The sequence below is a fragment of the Pan troglodytes genome, chromosome 5 (assembly GCF_028858775.2).
Source record: "Pan troglodytes isolate AG18354 chromosome 5, NHGRI_mPanTro3-v2.0_pri, whole genome shotgun sequence".
Lineage (NCBI taxonomy): Eukaryota > Metazoa > Chordata > Mammalia > Primates > Hominidae > Pan > Pan troglodytes.
The window spans coordinates 32,485,275-32,512,836 of record NC_072403.2 but is presented as its reverse complement, the minus strand read 5'-3'; the positions used below and the strand labels follow the sequence as shown (position 1 = coordinate 32,512,836).

Genomic DNA, 27,562 nt, shown 5'->3' with positions numbered 1-27,562 from the left:
AAGTGCAGATAAATGTTTGCTGTTTATCAAATAAAATGGATTGGGAATAGTTGAGCAGATGAAGGATGGTAATACGGCATGACAAAGTAGAAATGCCAGCAATTCACTATTACAATGGAAAAAAATGCTATTATGTAATTCCAGTTTTACTATATATGCTACTTACTGGTTTTAGTAAGGGCTCCATATGGAGTGGCCTGGGTCTCAGTTTTGTGGAGTAATCGAATTGTCTTTTTTCCTTGTTTTTCAGTGGCGATGTAAGATTCTGGGAAATATGAATCTTTTTTTCAAATCTTCAACAGAGCTTTATGCATCAATATGCTAATGAGGTAAATTGCACTACTAGTCATTTCCATAAAGTATCTCTAATTCTTTTCAAAACCTTGCAAAATAGATAATAGTTCTTGCTTTGTTACTGAGGAGATTGTGGCTCAGAAAGGCTAAGCAATCATCCAAGCTTGGCATTATTTACTGCCAACTCTCTCAGACCTCTTCACCGTTCCATACCAGGTCCAAATCATCAACATGTTTTGCCTAGATTGCTGTGACAGCTTACAGTCTATTGCTCATGCAGCAGCCATACTCACACACACATATATAAAACACCTTAGATTGTGCCATTTCTTTGCTCGAAACTCTAATGGCACCAGGCATGGTGGCTCATGCCTGTAATCCCAGCACTTTGGGAGGCCGAGGCGGGCTGATCACTTGAGGCCAGGAGGTTGAGACCAGCCTGGCCAATATGGCAAAACCCCGTCTCTTCTAAAAATGCAAAATAATAATAATAATAAAATTAGCCGGGCCTGGTGGTAGGTGCCTGTAATACCAGCTACTCGGGAGGCTGAGGCAGGAGAATCGGGGGCGGATGTTGCAGTGAGCAGAGATTGCGCCACTGCACTCTAGCCTGGGTAACAGAGTGAGACTCCATTTCAAAAAAAAAAAAAAAAAAATGCAGAGACACGGCCGGGCGTGGTGGCGCACGTCTGTAATCCCAGCACTTTGAGAGGCTGAGGCGGGTGGATCACCTGAGGTCAGGAGTTCGAGACCAGCATGGCCAACATGGTGAAACTCCGTCTCTACTAAAAATACAAACATTGGCCGGGTGTGGTGGCGCGCGCCCGTAGTCCCAGGTACTCGGAGGCTGAGGCAGAAGAATCGTTTGAACCCGGGAGGTGGAAGTTGCAGTGAGCCAAGATCACACCACTGCACTCCAGTCTGGAAGACAGAGTGAGACTCTGTCTGGGAAAAAAAAGAAAAAAAAAAGCAGACGCCAACACCTAGACTACGCTGACCATTTGAAAAAGAAATTACAGGTATAATAAGGACTAAGAAGAAACAAAATTGTTTGTATACACAGAATATATGGTTGTCTATGTAAAAAAACAAACAAACCCACAAGAATATGCAGATACAAGAATGAGAGGTAGCAAGGCTGCTGGATACAAAAATCGAAATCAACATTAGCTAAAAACAGAAAATGTGGTAACTAAAAATATACCATACGAAGTAGTGTTAAAAAGCATAAAGTCCCTAGGAAATATTAACAAGAAGACCTTTATGGAGAAAATTATAAACTTTATTGAAAGATATTTCAAAGGCCTAAGTAAATGAAGAGCTGTACCATATTCATGTATTGGAAGACAACATTGTAAAGATGACATGGTTTACCAGATTAATCTATAAATTCAATACAAATCCAATCAAAATTTCAATGCTCTTGGGTTTGTTTGATTTATAAATTGTTGGTCTAATTCTAGAAGTAATATGGAGGAACAGTTGGCTAAGAATAGCCAAGACACTCCAAGGAAGAACAATTTTGTGGTGATACTGGAGACAGAGGTGAAATTGGTTACAATTATGACAAAATGTGGAGGCATCTTGGTTTTTATCAGACCTTTTCCTAAACTTGCAATAATCAGGACTGTACTGTACTGCTACAAGATTAGACAAATTGATGTCAGTCAGAATAGAAACCATCAAAAGACCCACACACGTACACAAAAATTTAATTTATGAAAGAGGCAGTGTTACAAATCACTGGGGAAAGGATGAACTTTTCAGTAAATAGTGCAGAGACAACCACTTCGAATATGAAAAATGTTAAGTTGAATTTCTAACTCATAATTTTCACAAAAATCAGTTCAGGACAGACTAAAGACAAATGTGAAAGGCAAAACTATAAAATTTCCACAAGGCAGTAAAGAATATATTTATGACTTTGGGTAGGAAAGGATCTCCCCCCAAACCAATTTGTATTCAGCTTTATATGATACTTTTTAAAAACATTTACTTTCAGCAGGAAATAGGCAACAATCTATAACATTTTACAATTTCCAAACTCCCCTCCTCCAAAAGTCACTGTAAAAGTTAACAACATATGTCGCTGCTGTTTTGAACAAGAAAGATTTTCAGAGAGGGTGGACACTTCACATGAGGCATGTATGAGCTTTTCACAGGCCCACTTTGACATGGAGGGACTAAAGTAAAACCAGCAGGATGAATCCACAAACTGAAAACAGGAATCTTGGCTCTTTTAAGTGACACCATCTCGATGTCAGCAACAGAAAGCCTGAGTTTTGTTACCTAACACAGTTGATTTTAGGTACTTTTGTTACTTAACACAGTTGAGTTTGATGTGGCCAAGGCCACATCAAAACTCTCGGTTTAAGGAAATCAAGTCTATGCTGATGGCATCAGGGAAAGAGGAGACACGAAGTTTTGGTACCCCACACTGTAAGGCTTCCGTGCCAAAGTGGCTGACACGTGAATGTCAGAGAATCTCTCCTGGGAATCAAGGGAATCAAGAACAATCTTCAAAAACCAGGACAGAAAATCCTATTTTCCCTTATTTCAATTCAGTTTCTGAGATACACCCTATTAGTGGTACTTGCCCTTTCCACAAAAGACAACAAGGAAGTGTCCTGTGTGCTAACAACATAACTTAAAAAAGCCAAAATTCTACACTTTTATAAAACTTGATTTAAAAAAATAGTATTTCAAACAGTAGAGTCACTATAAGTACAGAGCTATCAAAAATGTACATTTCACTTGGCATCCCCAGTGCCTTCCGCTTTCTGGGACTGGAGTGTAGAGGCATCTCGGTTTTTTGCAGGGTTGTTCCCATCCTTTCCAGCATCTGCTTTCCCCTTTCTCCCTTTGGGAAGCTTCTCTCCCTTCTTTGCAGAGGCCTTTTTAGGCCTGGGCTCTGGTTTTGGAGGAGCTGGTTTAGCAGACAACCGAGCTGATCTCCTCTGTGGCTCATCCTTCACCTTTGCTTTATCACCTTTAGCATCTCCTTTTGCCTTTCTCTTGGGCATGGTAGCAGCAGTGTTCGCAGGTGGCTTGAGCAGTCCTGTTGGGTGCTTCTGTCCTCCTCACGCTGCTCCTGGAAAGATGTCTTTAACAAGACACAAAAAGTGTAAACCATAAAGGGAAAGACTGACCAATGTAAACGTTAAAAATCAAATTGACTATGTTGTTAATAATTCGTGTATATCAAAAAAGATAGCATAATAAAAGTAAAACAATAAGTACCAGCTTGGCAAGATATATGTAACATATATAATAGACAAAATGTTAGAATCCTGAATACATAAAGCATTCCTATAGATCCATGAGGAAAGGACAAAATGAAAATTTTAAAACTATGGCAAAAAATGTTAACAGGTACTTCTTGGAAGCATGAGTGAGGAATAAGCACCTAAAAATATATAAGAAGTACATATTAAAAGCATAGGATATAACATTTCATATCTATCAAATTGAGGAAAACCAAGTTGTCTGACAATATCAAGGGCTCAGCTGATATGGAGCAATCAAAACCCTTATGTACTGCTGTGTGTGTGTGCCAATTAGTGTATTTGCTTTTGGAAACAGTGGTTATTTGTAAAGCACTCTGCAAACAGTGGTATTGTGTAAAGCAATTTTACTTCTAGGTGTTTACTTAGAGGGATTCTTGGAGGTGTGGACAGGAGATCTCCACAAGAATGTTTCTAGCAACACTGTAATTTCAAAAACCTGTAAATCACCCAAATGTCCTTCAATAGTAGAAGGGATACATATATTTTGGTAGTATCTATAAAAGGGAATACCATTCAGCAGCAGAAACAAATAGATTACAGGTAGGTTCAAAAACGAGGATGAATCTCAAGAATATAATGCCGAAGAAAAATAGCAAGTTGCAGAAGAATATGTACACTATAGATCCATTTACACATGTAAAACTATGACATGTTGAGGCCACAAACATATAGTAAAACTTAAAAAAAAAGGGATAAATAAAAATTGGACAGTGGTCATCTCTTGGGAGTTGGGAAAGGGATGTAGTTGGAGAAGGCATGTAGGTTAGTCCAGAGATGGGGGAGGTTGCATTCTCTTCTTTAAACTGTAGGGGAAGCACATGGCTGGAGTATTACCTATGTCTTACACAGAAAAATTGTATGTGTCTGCTCAAGAATTAATAAAAGTACTAAAAAATGTGGGTAGCCCAGAGCACAGATTGAGAGCCACACAGGTAGGAAATGGAAAATAGTTTGAGTTTGAGTAATTAGGACTTAGGCCTAGGGCTGGCATTCATGGGCACTGTGTGACTTTTTTAAAGCTTTTGTCTATCATACCTTCTGCCCCACCCTTGAAAACATTTACTGGGAAATTCTGTAACCTTGTGAGTGGCCACCATTCTACAATGTTATTATTATTTTTTTAATCTTGTCTCCAAATTGCTCCAGTTTTTTTTTTTTTTTTTTTTGAGATCGAGTCTCAGAGTCTCGTTCTGTCACCCAGGCTGGAGTGCAGTGGTGCAATCTCGGCTCACTGCAACCTCTGCCTCCCGGGTTCAAGCAATTCTCCTGCCTCAGCCTCCTGGGTAGCTGGGATTACAGGCGCACGCCACCATACCCAGCCAATTTTTGTATTTTTACTAGAGACAGGGTTTCACCGTGTTGGCCAGGCTAGTGTCGAACTCCTGACATCAGGTGATCCACCTGAGAATTGCTTGAACCTGGGAGGCGGAGGTTGCAGTGAGCCGAGATTGTGCCACTGCACTCCAGCCTGGGGGACAGAGTGAGACTCTGCCTCAAAAAAAAAAAAAAAAGGTAATGGTGCCACTGAGACATACAGTTCTACTGATCTAACTACACCTGACCTGCTCTCTTCTGAAGAAATCCTTGCCTAGACATTACATGAATTTATTGCTAATTTTTGTCTTTTTCCCTTTATTTCAAATGCAACATTAAGGAATCATTTTAACAATTTTTAGGAAACAAAAGGAGTTACTCTTACAATGAAGCAACCACTGAAAATCACTTGGTCTAATGGTAGGGTGACTTGATTTATACCTGTTGCCCTAGTATAATTATTCATAATGTTCCCTTTTACTTTGAAAGGTGACCTAACTTGGGCAATGAATAATAAGGTTACCCCAAATATTCTGCATATATTTTTAGAGGCCTTTATGTTATCAGAGAATGAGAGTGTTTAACCAAAAAGTGAGCTTTTGGCCTAGCACACATTTCCCTAAGAATAGATACTCCATACCATTCTCCTTCCATCTCACTCCAAAATTGTTTCTCAGCCCATTTCCTGGTGTGAGAATGCTAACACAGTCTCTTTTCCTGGGTTCAGTCTTCTTCGAGTTAGATCCATTGAAGTCCATCCGAAGTAGGGGGGCCATGATCTCCACATGTCAAAGGCCAAAATACAGCAGGTGACAAAATAAAATCAGGAAAAATAGGCCACTGCCTGGATGCTGTATCTGAGTATATAAATACGGATTTAATTCTTGAAACTCACCTTTAGGAAGCTGATTAGGAGACCAGGTCACTGACTCTCTAGAGACCTTACAAATGTAGGAGACAGATACACACATAATGAAAAGGGACCAGAGAGATGGGTAAAAGCTCTTACCATTTCCATAAAGGACAAGGAGGTTGGAAAAGGAAGGAGCTCTCACCACACAGTGGTTTTAACTTAGAAGAAATTATTTGAGGTGGCGCAGAAGAGATTTTTAGGTAAATGAAACTCTTTTGTATGCTACTGTAATGGCATATATTATAAAATGGTAGATGTTATGCACTTGACAAAACCCACAGAACTTCATACAGTGAGTGAACCCTGATGTAAACTATATATTTTAGTTAATAATAAGCTATCAATATTAGTTCATCATTTGTAACAAATGTACCACACCAGTGCAAGTTGTTAATAACTTAGGAGAAACTGAGGTGGGGGAAAGGAAGTATGTGGGAACTCTCTGTATCTTCTGCTCAATTTTCTGTAAACCAAAAATTGCTCTGAAAAAAGGAAGTCTATTAATGTAAAAAAAATACGCATTTTAAGAGTTCAAAAAAATAATGTTAATGATAAAATATAAAAGTCATTACAAATACTCCTTCAAGCATGTGGAAGAAAAGAAAAATTATTAACTGGCAGATAAATCTTACTAGTAATTGTACAACTTTTGGAAACATAGAGAAATGACTTTCAATGGTATCATCAGGGCAAGAAATTATCAAGACAGATACTGAAGTTATTTTCCCAAGACATGGCAACAATTTTAAAAGTTTTAGAAATATAACAGTTCCCCTTTGTTAAAATAACTCTTCCAATAACATTATATTACAAACAACAGAGCAAGTTAGTGAAAGTTTTGAATCACTCGTCTTCATTGCACAGAACTGGACTGAAATTCTCATGAAAGCTCTCAATTTAACTCCTCATTTAACCAGATTGCTGTAGGGGAGAAGAAACATCTGCTTCATCCTTCTTCCAATCCTTTTGTTAGCATGAAGACTTGCATTTTTATCATTAGAAGAAGATCATGATGTTTAAATTAACTGGCAAAAATAGCTTAAAAAAAAAAACTAATAGTGAAATAAAAAGCAAAATAGGGTATTATGGGTGGGCCCTAATTCAATATTACTGGTGTACTTGTAGGAAGAGGAGATTAGGATACAGACAACATAGAGGAACACATCTAAGGATGTAGTGGGAGGTGGCCATCTGCAAGCCAAGGAGGGGCCTCAGAAGAAACCAAACCTGCCGACATCTTGATCTTGGACTTCTATCCTCCAGAAGTCAAAGAAAATTAATTTTTGTTGTTTAAGTCACCCAGCCTGTGGTACCTTGTTTCGGCAGCCCTAGCGGACTAACATAGGAGGGAACAGTGTAAGAATTTAGTGACTCAGGCAGGGCGTGGTGGCTCACGCCTGTAATCCCAGAACTTTGGGAGGCTAAGGTGGTCAGAAGTTCGAGACCAGCCTGGCCAACATGGTGAAACCCTATCTCTGCTAAAAATACAAAATTAGCCATGGGTGGTGGTGCGTGCCTGTAATCCCAGCTACTAAGGATGCTGAGGCAGGAGAATTGCTTGAACCCGGGAGGCGGAGGTTGCAGTGAGCCAAGATTGTGCCACTGCACTCCAGCCTGGGTGACAGAGCAAGACCCGGTCTCAAAAAAAAAAAGAAAAAAAAAAAGATTCACAGGCAAGATGCAGTGTGCTACAGAAGCAAGAGGTCACATGGTGTCAGTCACTCTCCAGGGCGTTTGTTCTTCATCTTCCAAAGTATTAGAGACGCAGCATGAGTTTCCACGGAGGTTAAGTGAGAGAGACTGGGAGATGCAGGGGTAGAAAGGAAAGATGAGAAAACGCAGGGTGTCTAAAAGGGTAGGTTTGCTGCTGCAGCTTGCCAGAATGCATCTGCTTTAAAGAGAAGGAGTGAGCCATAAGCTCCCAAACAGTCACCCATCTGTAAAGGTTGGTTAGGGGCACACTCACCTTCCAGGCTAAAGTATTCCTGCTAACTGGGATCGGAGAAATATGAAGAGGATAAATCCTTGTCATCTCCTAGGACCCTGGAAGCTTTGCCCCCTTTCTGGGCACCATAATAACTTGCTTATATTTCTGAGTAGTACAGAGGGGATTTTAAATGAAAATGTATTAGACAGGTTGCTGTTGAGCACATGCCCAAGTTTATTGTCTTGCTAACCAAGATATTATCTTGCTAGCCAAGGTGTTGTCTTGTTAAGGGAACCAGCAAGATGACAAAAGAATGGACCTTTCAAGTCAACGTCTACCCAAGCAGCCTGTTTAAGAAAATGATAAAAAGAAAACAGCTCATTAACATTGTCCTTTTCTTTCTTTTCTTTTCTTTTTTCTTTTTTTTTTTTTTAATTTTGCGGACCCACCAAAGAATGCAGCCCTTCTTTCCTCATGGTCATAAAAATATCACATTCGGTTGGGCGCGGTGGCTCATGCCTGTAATCTCAGCACTTTGGGAGGCCGAGGCGGGCGGATCACTTGAGGTCAGGAGTTTGAGACCAGCCTGGCCAATATGGTGAAACTCCGTCTCTAACTAAAAATACAAAAATTATCCGGGTGTAGTGTTACACACCTGTAGTCCCAGCTGCTCGGGAGCCTGAGGCACAAGAATCGAGGTGGAGGTTGCAGTGAGCGAGATCGCACCATTGCACCCTAGCCTGGACGACAGAGTGAGACTCCGTCTCAAAAACAAACAAACAAAAACAAACACATCACATTCTTATTAGTCATTTGAGGGAAACTGGAGCAATATGATCTGAGAGGCTAGGCTTGGCTAATCCCTAGAAAAAGTAGTAATACATCTAAGAAAGAAATCCCTCTTAGGGAACACCAGAGGCTGCCAGGTGACACAACAAAACTTTCTCATAAAAGCGTTTGATTAATCCGATTAACTTGTAAGCAAGCCATGTGGCAGAGGTAAGAGGCCAAACACCAAGGCACCAGTCCTGATTCTAAACAAGTGCTGGTCCATTTCTTAACTTTGGGATCCATTTTTTCTTTGTGATGGAATAGCAAAAGGTCAAAGTGGAGGAGGACTCAGCCCTTGGGTGTCTCCTCAACGAGGGTTTCTCGAAGGTAAATTGGGGAGGAAGGGAGAGCCCACGGCAGGTCAGTCCAACCTGCCAGTCACCACCTCTTCAAGGCCACAGCCCTGCGGGAGCAATCCTTTCAAATCCCCTTCCTTCCTTCTTTTAGAACGCCCCTAGAGCGCCGATTAGGACTTCTCATCCCGGTCGGGCCTGCGGCTCTCTGTGACCCCACCTCTGGATTCAGCTTTTCCAGGGATTCACACTCGGAGCTCAGGAGAGATGCTGCGATTACTCTGGAGACGGGAAGACAGACGGGGCTGACGGGGCCCAAGGCCCCTAATCATGACCGGGGCCAGCTGGCAGGAGGGTCCTAAGTATACGGAGGGCGGCGGGACCCCCCCCACCACGCCCCTCATTTTCCGGGGTAGCGCACAAAGTCTGTGAGGCACTTACCCGAGTCTCGTGGCCGTCCGAGGGGCGCGGGAATCCCAGCTGAGGCCCGTGACGCGCCGGAGCCCTAGGCGTGGGCAGGGCCAGCACCAGCCCTAAGACAGAGAAGACTAGCGGAGCCCGGCTCCGCCAGGAACAGGAAGGCGAGGGAAGGTGAGGATGCGCTTCCGGGGCTGCAGGCGGGGAGCCGCCCCGAGTCCAAGCCGGAGAGAGCTGGTTCTCCCCCTGGCGATACGTGTGTGAGCCTCTGAGGCCCGCCCTAAGCACTGCTGCCCCGATCTAGCAAGACAAGAAGACAGGAAATTTATGACAGCCTGAAAAAGTCTTTAAAAGATAAACACTGGAAGAATTTCGTAGTAAGATGAGGGAAAAAAAAACGTGTTTCCGCCCGGTTTCGAACCGGGGACCTTTCGCGTGTGAGGCGAACGTGATAACCACTACACTACGGAAACCCACTAAGCACTTATTTTTCAGAGTAAATAGTTCTTCCTGCCTAGTTCCGTGTTTCTTCGTTCCAAGTGCGAGTTTTGCTGATGTGCGCGTGCGTCTCTGTACCGACCTCGCAAACCAGAAAAACCAATGAAAAGCTCAGACCCAGCCCCTCCAGTGTTCAAACTGAAGCCATAGAATTTATTCTACAAATGACTGAATAGGGAAGAACACAATAGAGACTTTAGTTTAATCTCTGAAAGGTCCTTCGTTCTTCGGCCAAAATGGCCAGGCAAGGCTGGGCACAACTTGGGTAGGGCGAGCGTTTCTCTGACGTAGTTGGCGTTACCACGTGGTCAGTGGCAGAATGCTCCTCAAAGAAATGATAACCCCATATGTTGTCGGGAGCTGCCCCTCTTGCTTCTGAGTCTTCCAGGCAAATTTACCTTGCAGGAATTTCCTTACTCCTGCGGAGTCAGAAAGTTGTAAAATGAGCCTACTTATACCGAGCCAGCCAGGAGTCGAACCTGGAATCTTCTGATCCGTAGTCAGACGCGTTATCCATTGCGCCACTGGCCCTACGCGTTCCTTAAGGGCGAGGTATTTCATAAGAAACTAGGTTGTACCCGTAATGTCTGGGTGAAGGCCTGTAAGCCGCGTTTGCCCGCTGGTCCAGGCTCGCAGCGCATGGACTCCCTGGTAGCTACTTCTGCACACGCCCCGTGGCCTTCATTCCTTTCTCTGTCTGTCTCTGCCGGCTGAAAAATGGCGGTGAAAAGCAAGCCCTGCATCCTCTCTGCCCCAATATCACCGCTCCATTAATGCGTTCGTTCATTCAACCAGTATTAGTGTTCAAGGCACTGCAGATAACGGTGAAGAAAACATGAGAGACCCTTGCCCTCAAGATTACATGGCAGTGGCGGAAGCGGATAATAAAGCATTAAATAAACAAAATAATAGTGATAAGCGATTGGAGAAAAATAATAATAAAACAGGGAAAGAGGATAGGAAAGGCCAGCAGTGAAAGTGATGAATGAGGGATAAATGCTGATATCAGGGGAAATGAATGATCTGGAACAGGGAAAAATCGCTAGGGAAAAGGCCTGGAGGTGGAAGCAGGCTTGGGAGTTATGTTGAGGAGGCCGGTGCTCAGTGGAGAGGAATAGGAGATCCTGGGAGACCACCTCCAGCTTTATAGGCCCTTGTAAGGACTCTGGCCAGCTTTACAGGCTCTTGTAAGGACTCTGGCTGGTATTCTGTAGGAAACTGGAAGCCGTTGTACGGTGACGTGGTCTGAGTTTTTATTTGTCTCTCTGTGGGTCTTTTTTTTTTTTTTTCTTCAAATATTTTACTAAGCGAAACTGTGCTAGGCCTCCTCACTGCATGCTGCTTCTACTGCAGGGCCTTGATCTCAGAATTTGACAGCTTTATAAGGAGCATCATCAACCCGGACACACATATGAATGTTCACTTTTTCACTTTGAAAGCAAACAGACGTCTCATATGTGTGTGTTTTAGTTTGTCCATATTTCTGAAAATAAATCATCCCCATGCCTGGTGAGCATTTTAAATAAGTTGAGGTCTACTAAACAGAAGTAAAACTGCCTGATATTGAGAATATACACGTTGAGATTAGAAAATATTTGTTTTCAGTTCATAAGGTTTCAACAGCCGTTACAAAAAATATTCTGCTCTTTCTGCATAAATATTAAGGTAGACCTAGGTTATGGATTCCTCCCTAGGCAATAGCATAGGGATCTTCTCGTTAGGTTTTGTACTATGGACCCCAAGGGCAGCTTGGTGATTCTGGACTCTATCTCAGAATAATACTTTTAAATACACGAAAGAAAAGATAAATATGTAAGATTTCAAAAGAAAACTAATTATGTTAAAATAGGTTACCAAAACTTTTTTTTTTTTTTTTTTGGAGACAGAATTTTGCTCTTATTGCCCAGGCTGGAGTGCAATGGCACGATCTCGGCTCACCGCAACCTCTGCCTCCCGGGTTCAAGCGATTCTCCTGCCTCAGCCTCTCAAGTAGCTGGGATTACAGGCATGCGCCACCACGCCCCGCTAATTTTGTATTTTTAGTAGAGACGGGGTTTCTCCATGCTGGTCAGGCTAGAGCATCCCTGGAAGTCACAGGTCCCACCTAGCACCTTAAAAATGAGCTTTAACCCAGCTGGCTGTAGGCTCTGTCCACATTCAGTCTCCTTAGTGTTTGTCTATAAAAATTTATCTGTGTTTTGCAGGCTTTGAAGACCTCCCTTGGGTGCCTCAAATTTCTTAGCCATATTCACTACGATAAATACTTTCAGCTGGGCGCGGTGGCTCACGCCTGTAATCCCAGCGCTTTGGGAGGCCGAGGTGGGCGGATCACGAGGTAAGGAAATCGAGACCAGCCTGCCCAACATGGTAAAACCCCGTCTCTACTAAAAATACAAAAAATTAGCCCGGCGTGGGTCCCAGCTACTCGGGAGGCTGAGGCAGGAGAATTACTTGAACCCGGGAGGCGGAGGTTGCAGTGAGCCGAGATCGCGCCCATTGCACTCCAGCCCAGGCAATAAGAGCAAAACTCTGTCTCAAAAAAAAAAGAAAAAAAAAAAGAAAAAAAGAAATGCTTTCGCTTTGCTCTTGGAAATCTTTCTACATCTTTTCTGACAGTTCCAGTTTCAACTTCCAGTCTTTTCTTCAGTATATATTGGAGAAAGAGTCCAGATATATACATCTAGATATATATCTATATATATCTAGGGTGAGGACTGGCAAGTCTGAAACCTGTAGGGTTGTAGGGCAGGCTGGAAACTCTCAGGCAGAAGCTGATGCTGAAGTCTTGAAACAGAATTTCTTCTTCCTTAGGGAGGCCTTTGTTTTGCTCTCAAAGCCTTTTAACTGATTGGATAAGGCCCATCTACATAAGGGAGAATCTTTTTTTAAGGTTAACTGATTGTTAACCACATTTACAAGATAACTTCACAGAAACATGTAGGTTAGTGTTTAATTGAATAACTGGGTAGCCTAAGTTGACACATACAACTATGACAGTGGTGGACTCTTCTCTGTTTCAGTGCAGTTTTTTTTAGTTTCACTCCCAGGCACATGGAAAACTACACCATCTGCCACTCTCACATTGTTTTACATGACTGTCGGCAGTCTGTGACACAGCCACCTGCATCCTCTCCAATTTCAGATGTGTGGAGCGGAGCCAATGTGAGGGTTCCATGGTTCCTAATCACAGTCGGAACTGAATAGAAGATATGGTTCACACCAAGAGATCTGTAAATGATTGCTCAAAGTCTCAATTTGCTTCCAAGGCTCATCTCTGGCTAAACAATTCCTTTGACATTCTAGAAATTCTGTGCAAACTTCGTCAGCTGCCAGTCAAAGGAAAAACCAAAATAAAATACTATTGGCTCTGCTGTCTGGGGCCTGCCACAGTTGGGTTAAAGCCATATTAGGTGTGACTGTGCTATTTATGATGATTATATTGGCTCCAAGCACACTAATAATATGATGGCTAATCTTATAATAATAAAGTAATAAGTGCTTATTTCATGAGTCTCAATCAAAGTGAGTGCTGAGTTCATAGACTTGCATCTTTTTTTTTTTTTTTTTTTTTTTTTTTTGAGACGGAGTCTCGCTCTGTCGCCCGGGGTGGAGTGCAGTGGCGCGACCTCAGCTCACTGCAAGCTCTGCCTCCCGGGTTCACGCCATTCTCCTGGCTCAGCCTCCCGAGTAGCTGGGACTACAGGCGCCCACCACCACACCTGGCTAATTTTTTTGTATTTTTAGTAGAGATGGGGTTTCACCGTGTTAGCCAGGATGGTCTCGATCTCCTGACCTCGTGATCCGCCCGCCTCGGCCTCCCAAAGTGCTGGGATTACAGGCGTGAGCCACTGCGCCCGGCCGACTTGCATCTTTTTATAAAAATGAAAACTCTAGTCGGCGTGACCTTTTACTGTTTCCCCCATCACATACATCGGCAAAGGTACATGCCAATGTCTGCCTTAGACTGTGACAGAGAAATCCTTCAAATATTGATACAGCTAAGGAATACTGAAATGTCTGTTTCACCATAATCACCAGGACAACAGATTTCAAGTAAAACAGCCAAACATAATTACAGGTTTCATTTGGGAAGTTACTTTCACAGCTGTGCCAACAATTTGTATACTCTTCAGAATTTCATTAAACCCCTTTATTCAAATTATACTCCCAAGATCAGATTTATTTTTAATAGAGAACAGAATAAGTTAGAAACACATAAGCCCCCATGACAATATAGAAGTTTTCTCTCTCTCTCTCTCTATAATATATATATATATACACATACACACACACACACACATATATATAATGCTGATTTGACACATCAAATCAGATCCTTTGGACAAGTATTAGGACAGGAAAGCTTTTCTTTCTGTGTAGCTATACCGGGAAGGGGACTTCTTTATCTCTTTCCAAGATTAAGTTGTTATTTCTTAAATCTTGCATTTTTAAGAAGCAACTCTGGAACCCCATTAGTTAATCTTTAATAAGCAAGAAGCAGGTAGGTGGAGCCCAATTTTAACGGAAAGAAATGGGGTAAGGAATGACTGGAATTTTAATCTAATTCCAGTTTAATTTAAAAGCCATGAAATAAGAAACAAATAGCTTGCTTCCTGCTAGATCAGTTCTTGGTGCCGTAAGTGTTCTGGTGTAAATGCATTACACGACTCGGAGGAGTGTTCTGTAAATGTGGCTGGCTACCCGCTCTCCTACCCTCTTCTCCCTAAAGCCCGAGGTCATACTTTACCCACGTTAGGATGAGCTGCTTGCTATTTGAGGCAGTTTCTCGGAGGACTCTCCTGTTCGCCCCGGGGCGGGGGTCAGGCTATCGCCAGCCTTTCCCTCACCCCCCACCTCCCCCACGCGAAAAACCTCGTTATCCTGCAGCTGAGCGGTTTCTTAGGTCTTTTGGGGCGAAGCCAAGGTTAATCTTCAGTGTCTGAAGAAGCGTGTGGCTACTTTCAAACCTCAGTAACAAGAAAGTGTTATCAATGCACAGAACAAAGGCAAAGATCATCCCTTTTCTATGCTCATTTGTAGTGTCAGAGTCACGGCGGCTCCGTGGCTTAGCTGGTTAAAGCGCCTGTCTAGTAAACAGGAGATCCTGGGTTCGAATCCCAGCGGGGCCTGTTGTAGTTTTCCTGCATTCAAAGTACCCACGGAACCGTTGAAGTATAGCGTGAAAGGATATTTTCCCCTATGGGGCTCCATCACAGTGTTTTATATGCGTCCGGTGTGAAACCTCCTTGTTTACGAAAAAGAAGCAAAGATAAATTTGGCTTTCTTTCAGAATGATGAAATTCTGAATTTCTTGCTTTTCTTACACTTTTCTTCCACATGTTATATCTTACAACATGTACGAGAGGAACCAGGGAAAGCAGAAGGCAAACACCAAATTTAAACTACAAGCAACATCATAATCTCTAGTCATTCTATTTTGTTTCCTGGGGAAATCCTAAACAGATTCATTGTCAGAATCTGCAGGTAATGTTTTTAGAAGGTCAATCTTTGGAATGATTCATAATCTGTTGTTGAGAAGGCTGTAGCATCTCTGAAAATTCACAGCAAACAGTAAGATCTGGCCACATAAAACAAGCTGTGATTCGCTATTTAAAAAGATTGCATTGTACTCAGAGTTTTTTGGAAAGGAACAAATCAAAGCAAAAACAAATATTTGTCACCAAGACTTGAGAAAAGAAGCTGTCAGAGAAGCCTCCATTTGCTTATGGGGCCCACTAGAACAGGCTGACTTGAAGAAGTCCAGGAAGGGTTGAGATGCCTTCTCCCAAACTCTCCAAGAGGAAGAAAGAGAAATTGAGAAGTAGGAAAGAAGTCAGTTTTACTCTTAGCAGAAGTTCTCCACATAGAAACACAAGACCAAGGAAATGGAAGTTCACTGTAACTATTACCAACCCTCTCACCCATCTCCCAAGACCCAGCCCACAGCTCACCTGGCACAGAAAGTTCCACTTCTCTGGCTTTTGCTTTCAGAGCATATTATTTTATGTAGATTGTCAAGGCTTGCAATATGATTTCCTGTTCTAGCTCTGGAGACAAAATCCCAACACTTGGAGGAACAGCTCAGAAGCAACTCTACTTTTATGGAGACTTTCTACTCCCATTCTGCAGCTTAATTCCCCACTTTTCTTTTTTGTTGTTGTTTTTTTTTTGAGACGGAGCCTCGCTCTGTCACCCAGACTGGAGTGCAGTGGTGTGATCTTGGCTCACTGCAACCTCTGTTTCCAGGGTTCAAGCAATTCTCCTGCCTCAGCCTCCCGAGTAGTTGGGATTACAGGCGCCCACTATTATGCCCGGCTAATTTTTGTATTTTTAGTAGAGACGGGGTTTCACCATGCTGGTCGGGCTAGTCTTGAACTCCTGACCTCAGGTGATCTGCCCACCTCGGCCTCCCAAAGTGCTGGGATTACAGGTGTGAGCCACCGCCCCCGGCCAATTCCCCACTTTTCTTTATAAACATCAAGCACCAATGGAAAGGCAGACCCTTCTTTTTTTTCACTAGAGCCTTCTATCTTCTGTTCTTTTTCCCTAGGCCCAGATACAAACTTCCCTCAAATGATAAGACAGGCTGGGTCACTGGTGCAGATGTCAACACTAAATCACTAATTCATCCCCTTACCAATCCTGCCTCATTTCCACTCTCCTGCTCCATCAGCTCCAGAAATACCTTTATAGGAGGCTTGTGGCCAAGTGGCCCTCAACAGATTGCATGGTCTGTACACTGAGTTGGCAGTAGTGGTACTGGCTACTGAAGCTATTGAATATTCCAGGTGATGAGTCTCACTATCTTTCCCAAAAGCCTATGTCTTCCTAGTTCTCCATATATGGATACATCATGGAAACAATTTATGTGTAAAAGTGGAAATGGTTTGCAATCAGATGCTTGTTTGTCTAGTGAGTGGCTATTTGTCAATGGCCAATTACTATGTGGCAGTTACCATGCTAATCACACATGGGTGAAGAGGCTGATGGGAAGGGAAAACAATTTAATGGCAGTTATAGTATAGTGGGATGTAATACTATTGGGAGTACAGGGTGCTTTGAGCCACACTTGCCTATTTATTTATTTATTTATTTATTTAGAGATGGAGTCTCGCTCTGTTGCCCAGGCCGGAGTGCAATGGTGCAATCTTGGCTCACTGCTACCTCTGCCTCCTGGGTTCAACGATTCTCCTGCCTCAGCCTCCCGAGTAGCTGGGACTACGGGCACCCACCACCACGCCCGGCTACTTTTTGTATTTTTAGTAGAGACAGGCTTCACCATGTTGGCCAGGCTTGTCTCGAATTCCTGACCTCAAGTGATCCACCTGCCTCGGCCTCCCAAAGTGCTGGGATTACAGGTGTGAGCCACCACGCTCGGCCCCACATTTGCTTATTTATTTATTTTTTTTAGGGACAGAGTCTGGCTCAGTTGCCCAGGCTGGGGTGCAATAGCACAATCCTAACTCACTGCAGTCTTGAACTCCTGGGCTCAAGCAATCCTGCTGCTTCAGCCTCCTTGAGTAGCTAGGCCTACCAGTGTGTGCCACTATGGGTCTGCCACCACGTCCAGGTGATTTTTGTGTTTTGTTTGTAGAGACAGGGTTTCATAATATTGTCCAGGCTGTTCTCCAACTCCTGGGCTCCAGACATACTCTGGCCTAGGTCTTCCAAAGTGTTGGGATTACAGGCATGGGTCACTGCGCAGGCCTGCAGCCTCATTTGAAAACAAACCTGTCTGTGTGGGGCTGGGTGCAGTGGGGATCACCTCTGTAAACTCAGCACTTTGGGATGCTAAGGTAGGAGGATCACTTGAAGCCAGGAGCTGAAGACCAGCTTGGGCAACATAGTCCATAGTGAGACCACATCTCTACATAAAATAAATTAGCCTGGCATAATGGTGTGTACCTGTAGCCGTAGCTACTCGGGAGGCTGAGGCAGAAGGATCTCTTGAGCTCAGGAGGTTGAGGCTGAAAAAAACAAAACAAAACAGAAAAACAGACAAACAAAAACCCTGATTGGGCGAAGGTGGAAGGAAGACTTTACGGAAGAAGTGATACCCACACTGAGCCATGAGGGAGACACAGAACTTGTCAAGGAAAGAGGATAGACGTGGGAGGAGTAGAATAGATGCCCTGGGCAAAGGGAACAGTGTGTAACTAAAGGTGAGGAAGAGAATGCTCAGTTCAGATAAGTGGAAAGCAGTTAGGTGAGGGTATGTGCAAGTCTTAAAACTGTTTTTTGTCTGGAGATAGCCGGAGAACATTTGACTTGGCAGTTGATAAGTGTCAGGTGTTTCATGCTTTCTTTTAAAAAGACAATGCCTTACCAAAGCAGTTTGGATAGCATTTGAATTTACAAGTTGTGGATTAAGTAGGGACTCTAGCTCAGCTGCTGAGGTTCTCCTATGGGCAGGTGGAGCTAGAAGGGACTGTGTTTCCCATTGCATTCTAAGTAGCGATGCTCATCTACTTGCTTCATATCTGTCTGAGCTAGCCTGTTTACTTCTCAAGGCAAGGGCTGTGCCTGTCCTCTTCACTGCTGTATCTCCAGAGACCAGCACAGGGCCTGGCCAACAGCAGTGTGATGATTAATATTATGTGTCAATTAGAGTGGTTCATTAGATACTCAGATTACACATTGTTTCTGGCTGGGCTTGGTGGCTCATGCCCGTACTCCCAGCACTTTGGGAGGCCGAGGTAGGAGGATCGCTTGAGCCCAGGAGTTTGAGACCAGCCTGGCCAACATAGTGAGGCCCTCATGTCGCTACAAAAAAAAAAAAAAAATTAAAAATTAGCCAGGTGTGGTGGTACGCACCTGTAGTCCCAGCTACTCATGAGACTGAGGTGGGAGGAATGCTTGAGCCCAGAAGATCGAGGCTGCAGCGAGCCCTGGTTGTGCCACTGCACTCTAGCCTAGGTGACAGAGCGAGATCTTATCTCAGGGTGTTTCTGGATGAGATTATCATCTGAATCAGGGACTCAGTAAAGCAAATTGCCCTCCCGGGTATGATCCCTCCCATTTGTTAAGGGCCTTAATAGAACAAAGGTTGAGGAAGGAGGAATTCACCTCTTCTCCCCCTACCCCACTGATTTACATCTCATTTTTTTTCCTCTTGCTCTTGGACTGGGATTTACTTCGTTGACTCCCGGGGCTTTCAGGCCTGATTGAGACCCAAACTGAATTACACTACCTGTTTTTCTGGGGCTCCAGCTAGCAGATGGTAGATTGTGGGACTTCTCAGCCTCCTACATAATTGTGTGAACCAATTCCTTATCATAAATTACTGTCTCTCTCTCGATAGACAGGCATAGATAGATAGATACATACACACATACATACATAGTTAATAGATAGATAGACTATTAGTTCGGTATTTCTGAATGACCCTAATACAAGCAGGTACTCAACTATGAAAAAAAAAAATACAATGTATCAGGCATTTGTTGTTTGCCAGACACTCTTCTAAGCTTTTTACATATTCCAAGTCATGTAATCCTTACTGCATAGTTATGAGGAAAGGTGCAGTTATTTCCTCCATTTTAAAGAGAAGGGCACTGAGGCACAAGGATGCAAAGTCACTTTCCTGGAAGGTAAGTAGCTGGCAAGTGGCAACGTCCAGAGATGGGCCTAGGCAGCCTGAATTGAATTCGACTAATCTGCTGGCCTTCCAAGCACCTTTAAGTGTTTTTTCTGCTACCCTAGGGGGTACACCTATTTGCCATTTCCTCCTTTCTCTTATGTTGCCACCTCTGAAGGAGGGATTCAAAGCCATGTTTGATCAGAATGTCAGGGTAGGCAGAAATGGAGTGAATATGTGGAGTGAATACTTGGGCAATAAGGGGGACCTTTGTTCTTTTCTAGCCTTGCTGATGATGATATTTCTAACACATATCAATTCATTTTTCTTTTAGTGCATGCTTGAATCTTTTTGTGAAGTTTGAGTGTTTTAGGAGAGAAAGAGGGCAGAAAAATTTTGAATATCAATGATCATAAAACAGATTCACTCTATATTCTGCTTTGGTAACTCGGTAATTAGATTGAATTTCTTTTTTAAAAAGGAATAATGAAGAGAAAATTCCAGTCATCTGAGGTTTTTGATTAATTGAGGCTTTGCAGTAAATTATGAGCTCAAAATAGAAACATTGCCTATTCATGTTTCTAACAGTAGCTATTAATGCTCAAGATGATCAGGCGAGACATTAGGAAACTTCAATTTGAGGAATATTTCTGGAGATGTCATTAAACATGAACTTCTGTGTGTGTACATCATGCTCCCTGGGTCCTAGGTCCTGTTCTGAACTGCAAAATTAGTAGATTGTCAGATCTCATGACCTGCAATGTGTTCCTGCTGTATCTCAAGGAAAATCTTACACAGCCTCATAATTGAAATATAGGAAGATGTTCATTGATGGAACCCTTATTTGTAGTGGCAAAGTGGAAGAGTAGGTGACTTCACATTGCAGACCTCTATGCGGCAATGAAAATAGTTGGTTTAGATGTGCACACAGCAACATAGCTCAAAACTGCGGTACCAATGGAATAAGAAAAGAGATCTATGACGCAGTACCACTTACGTAAAATAAAAACACATTCACCCAAACCAATCGTACCTGTTCTATAAAAGCATATAGAAAGAAAAGGATGCCTTTTCCAGTGATTTCTTTTTAAACAGGCTTTTAAAATAACCTTTATTTTAAAAAGTTAATATGTTAATATGTGCATTATAGGAAACTGAAAATTACAAGAAGCAAAGAACAAAGTCATTCACAATCACAAGCAGTTTACAGTTTGACATGTTCTTCTAGGTCCTGTGTGTGTGTAGGCACAACATCCCATCTTATGGGACTGAGATTGTACAGTATGTATCATGATTTTTGACACATCATGAATATTTACCAATTCAAAATCCCAAAGCTTTATTAGTATTTTGATAAACAACAATACACTACACCAACTTAATCTGTTAAAAAAAAATGTAGTCCTATCTTTCTTGGGACAAAAATTTCATAGAAGACAAAAATGACAACACGCCTCTAGATAAAAGCATTGGCAGAGTTCTGATTTAAATGCTGCATTCCCTTAAAGCTCAATTAAAATGAAACATACAGCAACAGAATACACTAAGTATAATGTTTCTAAGAGAATTCATTAGCAGAGCTATACCATTATAATATTAGCAAGGTATATTTCCATTGAATTACTTAATGTATTCCTATAGTACAGCCAAAAGAGATGCATACATCAATGGCTATCATCAAAATGTAAATATGGACACATATGGACACATCTGCATACATCTCTCCCTGTATACTTCCTTCTGCCCCTCTGCTGCCAACCTAATGAACAAGTCCTGACATATACTGCTCAGAGGCGGTTTAACAATTCCATGTCCAAGATGCATCTTTTCTATCAATTGTAACAAAGGTATTTACAAATTGGCTAATTCACTAGCTCTAGTTTTTTTTTTTTTTTTTTTTTTTTTTGAGATGGAGTCTTGCTGTGTTGCCCAGGCTGGAGTGCAGTGGCGCAATATTGGCTCACTGCAACCTCCGCCTCCCAGGTTCAAGTGATTCTCCTGCCTCAGCCTCCTGAGAAGCTGGGACTACAGGCACGCGCCACCACGCCCAGCTAATTTTTGTATTTTTAGTAGAGATGGGGTTTCACCATGTTGACCAGGATGGTCTCGATCTCTTGACCTTGTGATCCGCCTGCCTCAGCCTCCCAAAATGTTGGGATTACAGGCATGAGCCACCGCACCTGGCCCACTAGCTCTAGTTTTTATCATACATTGTCACCTCGGACATTGATAAAGGTTAGATGTTGCAAAATAATAAACTCTGTCCACAATAAACACCGGCACTTTACTAAAAATGCTCATATAGACCTGTGGTTATCATCTAAAACCATCTTCTAGAAATGGAGATACTAGCAAAGAGCCCTTCCCTTCGCCCTTCCTCTTCTCCCTCTTCCACCATCCCCAGTGACTAAGTATAGGACGTCTGGCTCCAAGAAGTGGACTAATAAAGGTCACTCCCAGAAGACAGGCCTTCCTAAAAACTAACAATAGGACATTCACAAAGGGACTGATTCACTACACCTATTTTTAACATACTTTGAGCATTAAGACTTGTTTATCCTTTAATACACAATATTAACACAATAAAATGCGTATATAGAACAATGGTTAGACCATCTGAACTAATCTAACTCAGGGGCACAGAACCCTTCTCCCTGCATACCTCCTCCTCCTCCCCACCCCACCACGCAGTGAATAGTCAGCATACGCTCCTAAGCATCAAGTTTTAACAATTCCATTCCCAAATGCAACCACTCCTAGGAAGTACTGAAAACAAATGCTTAGAGGGGTGTTACTTTAGCCCTCTACTTTTAACCTATGTTGTGGAATTTTTTTTTTTTTTTTTTTTTTTTGAGATGCAGTCTTGCTCTGTCGCCATGCTGGAGTGCAGTGGTGTGGTCTCAGCTCACTGCAACCTCTGTCTCCCGGGCTCAAGCGATTCTCCTGCCTCAGCCTCCCGAGTAGCTGGGACTACAGGCACGTGCCACCACGACCAGCTAATTTTTGTATTTTTTGTAGAGATGGGGTTTCACCATGTTGGCCAAGATGGTCTCGATCCCTTGACTTCGTGATCTGCCCACCTCAGCCTCCCAAAGTGCCAGGATTACAGGAGTGAGCCACCACACCTGACCATTGTGCACTTTTAAACACCTAGAAAGACTAGATGTTTCAAACTGCACTTAAGTTTTCCATTATATACACAGTAGTATTGAATAAATGGCATATATACTTAACATAGACTATAATTTGAGTGTCTTCTAAGTAGGAACATTCTGGCCTAGAACACTTCCCTTTCTGACCTCTACCAACCCCGTTGACAGCTATAAGCCATCTGTAATGCTTGGGGGCGGGGGGCGTTTAACAATTTTACTTCTGTTTTTAAGAAGTGTTCCTTATGAATTTTAACACAAAGTGTACTCAATGTATTAGTTTACTAACTCTACTTTTGCCATACACTGGCAACCTCTTTAACATCGACTAGATGTAAATTAGGACTCCTATGTCTGCTTATATACACAGCACAGTAAACGAAAATGCAGACATAAGGGACAATGGTCAATGTGCCTCATCATAAACACACTGGACACTGGCAGAAAGCCCTTTGAACTTTGTGCTCCTCCTTCCCCCTGAACCAGCACAAATATCATAACGTGTACTTCTCAGAGAATTGATCAATTTCCAAGACAATATTTCATATCAAAATGATAACTACAAAATGTGTTACTTACTACCTCTACTTTTAACATGCTTTGTGCACTTCTAAACATCTAGAAAGACTAGATATTTCAAATAAGGACTTAAGTGTGTCCACTATATACATAGCACTGTCGAATAAACTACACACATGTAACAGTGGTTATATCTGAAAGTGTCTTCTAAATAGGAACATTCTGGTCTAGAACCCTTCATTCCTTCCAACTCCTCTCCACCACCAACCTGGTGGATATAAGCACATGTGTCACTTCGAGCTGATGTTATCATTTCACTTCCAAAAAGTCCTTTTCAGAAGACAGCCTCTCTATGAATTTTAACAAAGTGTACAAAATGCGTTAGTTTACTACTTTTGTCATACACTGGCAACCTCTTTAATAGCTACAGACTAGATATTATAAAATCAGGACTCATTTGTCCAGTATATACACAATATATACAGTATAGCAAAGTTAAATGAAATGCTTGTAACATATAGGTAATGGATTAAGCTGAAATTTTCTAATAAACAATGGCAAAACACCTTTTGCAATTTTTTCCCTCCCACCTCCCAGGTGGTTCAACAAATCCACTTCCAAACAGCATTTCCCATCAGTTTTTAAAAGCTATTTACAAAAAGTGTTATTCTACTACTACTACTTTAAAATACATCAAGCACTTCCAAATATCTAAAGACTAGATATTTCATAGCTTGTCCACCATGCACACGGCACTGTTAAATAAAACTGCACACACATAACAATGGTTATCATCTAAGGTATCTTCTAAATGTGACCATTTTGGCCTTGAATCATTCCCTCTTCTCTTCCTTCTCTGCCTTCAATTCAGTGGACAAGTACACGCATGTGTAATGCTTAGAGATGGCTGAACAAATTCCTATGCAAAAGTCAATTACAGAAGACAAGTTTTCCTATGAATTTCAACACAAAGCATACAAAATATGCTAATTTTACTACTTTGTCATACACTGGCAACCTCTAGATGTTAAAAAATTAGGACTATTTGTCCATTATATACACTATATACAGAGCAAAACAAAATGCACAAAACATACAGAAAAAATGGTGTCTGAAAATGTCCAAGTATGAACACACTAGCATATTATCTTTTGCAATTTCTTCCCTCCCACCTCCTCTAAACCATTGAGCAAGTATAGACAGTAATATACTGCTCACAAAGGTGGCTTCACAATTCAACTTCCAAAAGTATTTCCTATGAATTTTAGCAAAAAGATATTTACAAAGTGGTATTTTACTACCTCTACATTTAATATACATCGGGCACTTCTAAACATCTAGATAGTCTAAATGTTTCAAGTAAGGAGTTAATTTGTCCACTATGTATGTACACAGCAGTCTTGAATAAACTGCAAACATGTAACAACAGTTATACTTTGAAAGAGTCTTCCAAATGTGAACATTCTGGCCTAGAACCCTTCCCATCTCCATCAACCCAGTGGGCAAGAATGCTCAAATTTTCAGAAGACAGTCTTTCCTAGGACTTGTAAAACAAAATGTACAAAATATATTAGTTTACTAACTCTAGTTTTGTTATACACTGGCAACCTCTTTAACATCCAGAAAGACTAGATGTTGTAAATTAGGACTCGTTTGTCCTTTATGTACATTATATACATAGATAAAACAAAATGCACAGACATAGTGATTCATCTTGCCTCGCTGTAAGCAGGATGGCATAGAGCTCTCTGCACCTCCCCCTCCTCTCTCCTCCCCTGAACCACTGCACAAACACAATGAGTATTACTCAACAGGTGATTTGGCCATTCCCCCCAAAAAACAACATTCCTATGAATTGTAACAAAAAGATATTTACAAAATGTGGTTTTACTACCTCTAATTTTAACATATATCAGACACTTCAGAATATCTAAAAAGAATAGACATTTCAAAAAAGCTTAGCATTGTCAACTATATACATAGTAGTGAGGAAGCGAATGCACACAAAACAATGGATAGAATATGAAAATGTCTTCTAAATATGACCAGTCTAGCATAGAACCTTCTTTTTTTCCTTCTCAGGTCTTCGAGCTCCATGTCATCTAACCCACTGAACAAACGTGAACGTATCGCTTCTAGAGGCCGTCTAACAACTCAGTTTCCAAAAGTCAACTCCAGAAGACATGTATTTTCTATGATTTCTTTTAAACAAATGAGAATTTACAAGATGTGTGACTTTCTAACTCTATCATACGTCGGCAACCTCTTTCCATCTAGAAGGGCTAGATGTGACAAATGTTTTCTATTTAAAGGTTGGGGTGGAGTTGAGAGCAGCTTTTTCATATTATATACACAGGCCTTCCGTAAACGGCCAGTGAATCTTCCCAGAGGATGGAGGGCATTTCCAACGGGCCAAACGTGGCCTGTCATTCTACCATTTGTCTCTTCCGACAGCAAGGTCTGGTAGTACGGAGACCAACCGCCCGATCGCCGCTAACCGTTCCACCCGTCGTCGTTCGGGACTTCGCTCACCTCCCAGGCCCGTTAAGGCCTTTGTCCGTTGTCGTTAGGACTAGGTAGGTCTCGCCCAATGGCGACAGAGTGGTCACCCGGGACCCAGATCTGGCGGCTCCGTGGCCTGAAGAGGCGGCCGAGCCTGCCTGCGTCCCTAGGCCGCCTTCCCGGGCCCTCCATGCCCTAACGCCCTCCGCCGCGCGGCGTTCGAGCGGCCGCCATGCTTCCCGGCACGCTACTCCCGCCGCCACCCAAAGGCGCTGCGTCCAGGCTGCTCGGCGGGGGTTTCGTCCAGGCCCGGCAGGCTTGGGCCGGGAGACCCGACGGCCGGCAGGGTCCGGACTGGGAGAGGCCGCCGCCGCCATCAGTCACCGAGGTAGGGTAGGGAAGAGAGGTTCGCCACCGCTTCAAGGCCTGGGCCCAGCCAGTGGGCAGCCACAGCAGAGGCCTCCGGTATCTGCAGGGCAGAGGGCGCGGCCTGTCCCGGGGCGCCCCCTAGCTCACCCGCCGACCCGGGGCCGGAGGGCCCTGGAGGGCCCTGGAGGAGCGGCCCGCGCTCTGCGTCTCTCCGCGCTCTCTGCCAGACCGGAACTCTTGCAGTGATTTCTTACGGGGAGTAAGGATGAGGTGGGGAATGAGACTGAAGAAATGGAATTAAAAAGATAACTATAACTAAATAAAGAGGAGCCCTGCAGTAATGTAATGAGCCATGAACTGAAGAGTAATATTCATTCAACTCTGCCTGTGAAGGAGGGAGAGGGAAAGACAACTAGAGACAGAGGAGAAACGGAAAAAGGAGGTGAGATTTCAAAACACCGGTAGGTTCTGAAATTATTTTCGGAGTACAGAGTACTTTTTGCTGTCCTTGGAGTGGCTAATAAAAACAAAGAGTGCTTTCATTCCGGAACTCGGAAAATTTATTTTTTAAAAAGAGAGAAGACCGTGTCACAAAGAGCAGGTAGGAAAACGTAGCGTAAACTTAAACTCGATTTGTGTCTAAATACTAAAAGTAGCAACTGTCAGGAGTGGGATTCGAACCCACGCCTCCAGGGGGAGACTGCGACCTGAACGCAGCGCCTTAGACCGCTCGGCCATCCTGACCCACTTATGCTAGGTTGTGCTCAGGACTCACTTCTGTCTCTTTTCTAAACGCTATTAGTTCCCCATCCACCGGCCGCCCCCCTACCCCATGTCCCCACCCCCTTGTTGTTCTTTTTCTCAAGATATGGGCATTCCTGGGTTAAAAGGTAAGCCGCCACTCCGCGAACTGCCTCGGACGGCGATGCATAGGACCGGTTGTCCGGGCCACAGAGCGGCGTCTCCCGAGTGAACGCCGAGTCACTCCCAGGCTGCGCGGGGAGGGCTGCGGCGGGTGGGGCGGCGGGCGAGGGAGGGCGGGTCGGGGTAGGGGGAGCGGGACGGGGGCGGGGGCGTGGGAGGGGCGGGGCGGGGCAGGGCGGGGAGGGGGCGGGGCGGGCGTGAGCCAGCCCAGGGCCGAGTGACTAAGGCGGAAGACGGCGATGGCGCTCTGCTCTCAACTGAATTCTAGTTAAAATAATGGCAATCCTGTTGAACTCAACATTACTAGAATACTTGGCTTAAATTTACACTTAACTCCCAGGAAGTTTTAGGCTTGCTCCAGTTTTTGCTGGAACAAGGTGCTCGCTAATCCTTCTCCTTTGCGTTGTGCTGCAAATCTCCCAGCACGTGGTTACCCTTGGCAGGGCCGGTGGAGGGGACAGGAGCGTGGGAAGGCTGGCTTGTCTTGCCTCTCGGTCGGAGTTTATGGAGGATTTGTGCACTTTTCGGTGTGGATGTTATACTGTAATAAAAACTTTAAAAAGCAAAAGCAAAAACAACAACAACAAAAATGGGGAGTAGCTTATGTATTTTACTAAACCTGGCGCAGCGGCTACTTGATAGAAGGCCTCGAGCACAACAACTTTTCTAAACATAAACAAAGGTCAGAGGTGACCTACTTCAAATTTTGTTAGCAAGCGTTAGCAGTCAGGATGCCATGGTCGGAATA

The 27,562-nt window shown here is 43.1% G+C and overlaps 1 protein-coding gene and 4 non-coding genes across 5 annotated transcripts; 1 reads left to right on the top strand and 4 right to left on the bottom strand.

Annotated features, from left to right (window-relative positions):
• Positions 1 to 1,554: 1,554 nt before the first annotated feature.
• HMGN4 (high mobility group nucleosomal binding domain 4) lies at positions 1,555 to 9,440 on the bottom strand. Its single transcript, XM_016955053.4, has 2 exons — positions 9,301 to 9,440; positions 1,555 to 3,397 (listed from the first exon to the last, which is right to left on the bottom strand). The coding sequence occupies exon 2, from the start codon at positions 3,315 to 3,317 to the stop codon at positions 3,045 to 3,047; it is 273 nt and encodes a 90-aa protein (XP_016810542.1). The 5' UTR covers positions 3,318 to 3,397; positions 9,301 to 9,440; the 3' UTR covers positions 1,555 to 3,044.
• Positions 9,441 to 9,676: 236 nt separating this feature from the next.
• On the bottom strand, positions 9,677 to 9,749 carry TRNAV-CAC (transfer RNA valine (anticodon CAC)). Its single transcript has one exon. It is a non-coding gene; the product is annotated as a tRNA-Val (tRNA).
• A 483-nt stretch (positions 9,750 to 10,232) lies between these two features.
• TRNAR-ACG (transfer RNA arginine (anticodon ACG)) lies at positions 10,233 to 10,305 on the bottom strand. Its single transcript has one exon. It is a non-coding gene; the product is annotated as a tRNA-Arg (tRNA).
• Positions 10,306 to 14,829: 4,524 nt separating this feature from the next.
• On the top strand, positions 14,830 to 14,903 carry TRNAT-AGU (transfer RNA threonine (anticodon AGU)). Its single transcript has one exon. It is a non-coding gene; the product is annotated as a tRNA-Thr (tRNA).
• An 11,647-nt stretch (positions 14,904 to 26,550) lies between these two features.
• Positions 26,551 to 26,634, bottom strand: TRNAL-CAG (transfer RNA leucine (anticodon CAG)). Its single transcript has one exon. It is a non-coding gene; the product is annotated as a tRNA-Leu (tRNA).
• Positions 26,635 to 27,562: the final 928 nt, after the last annotated feature.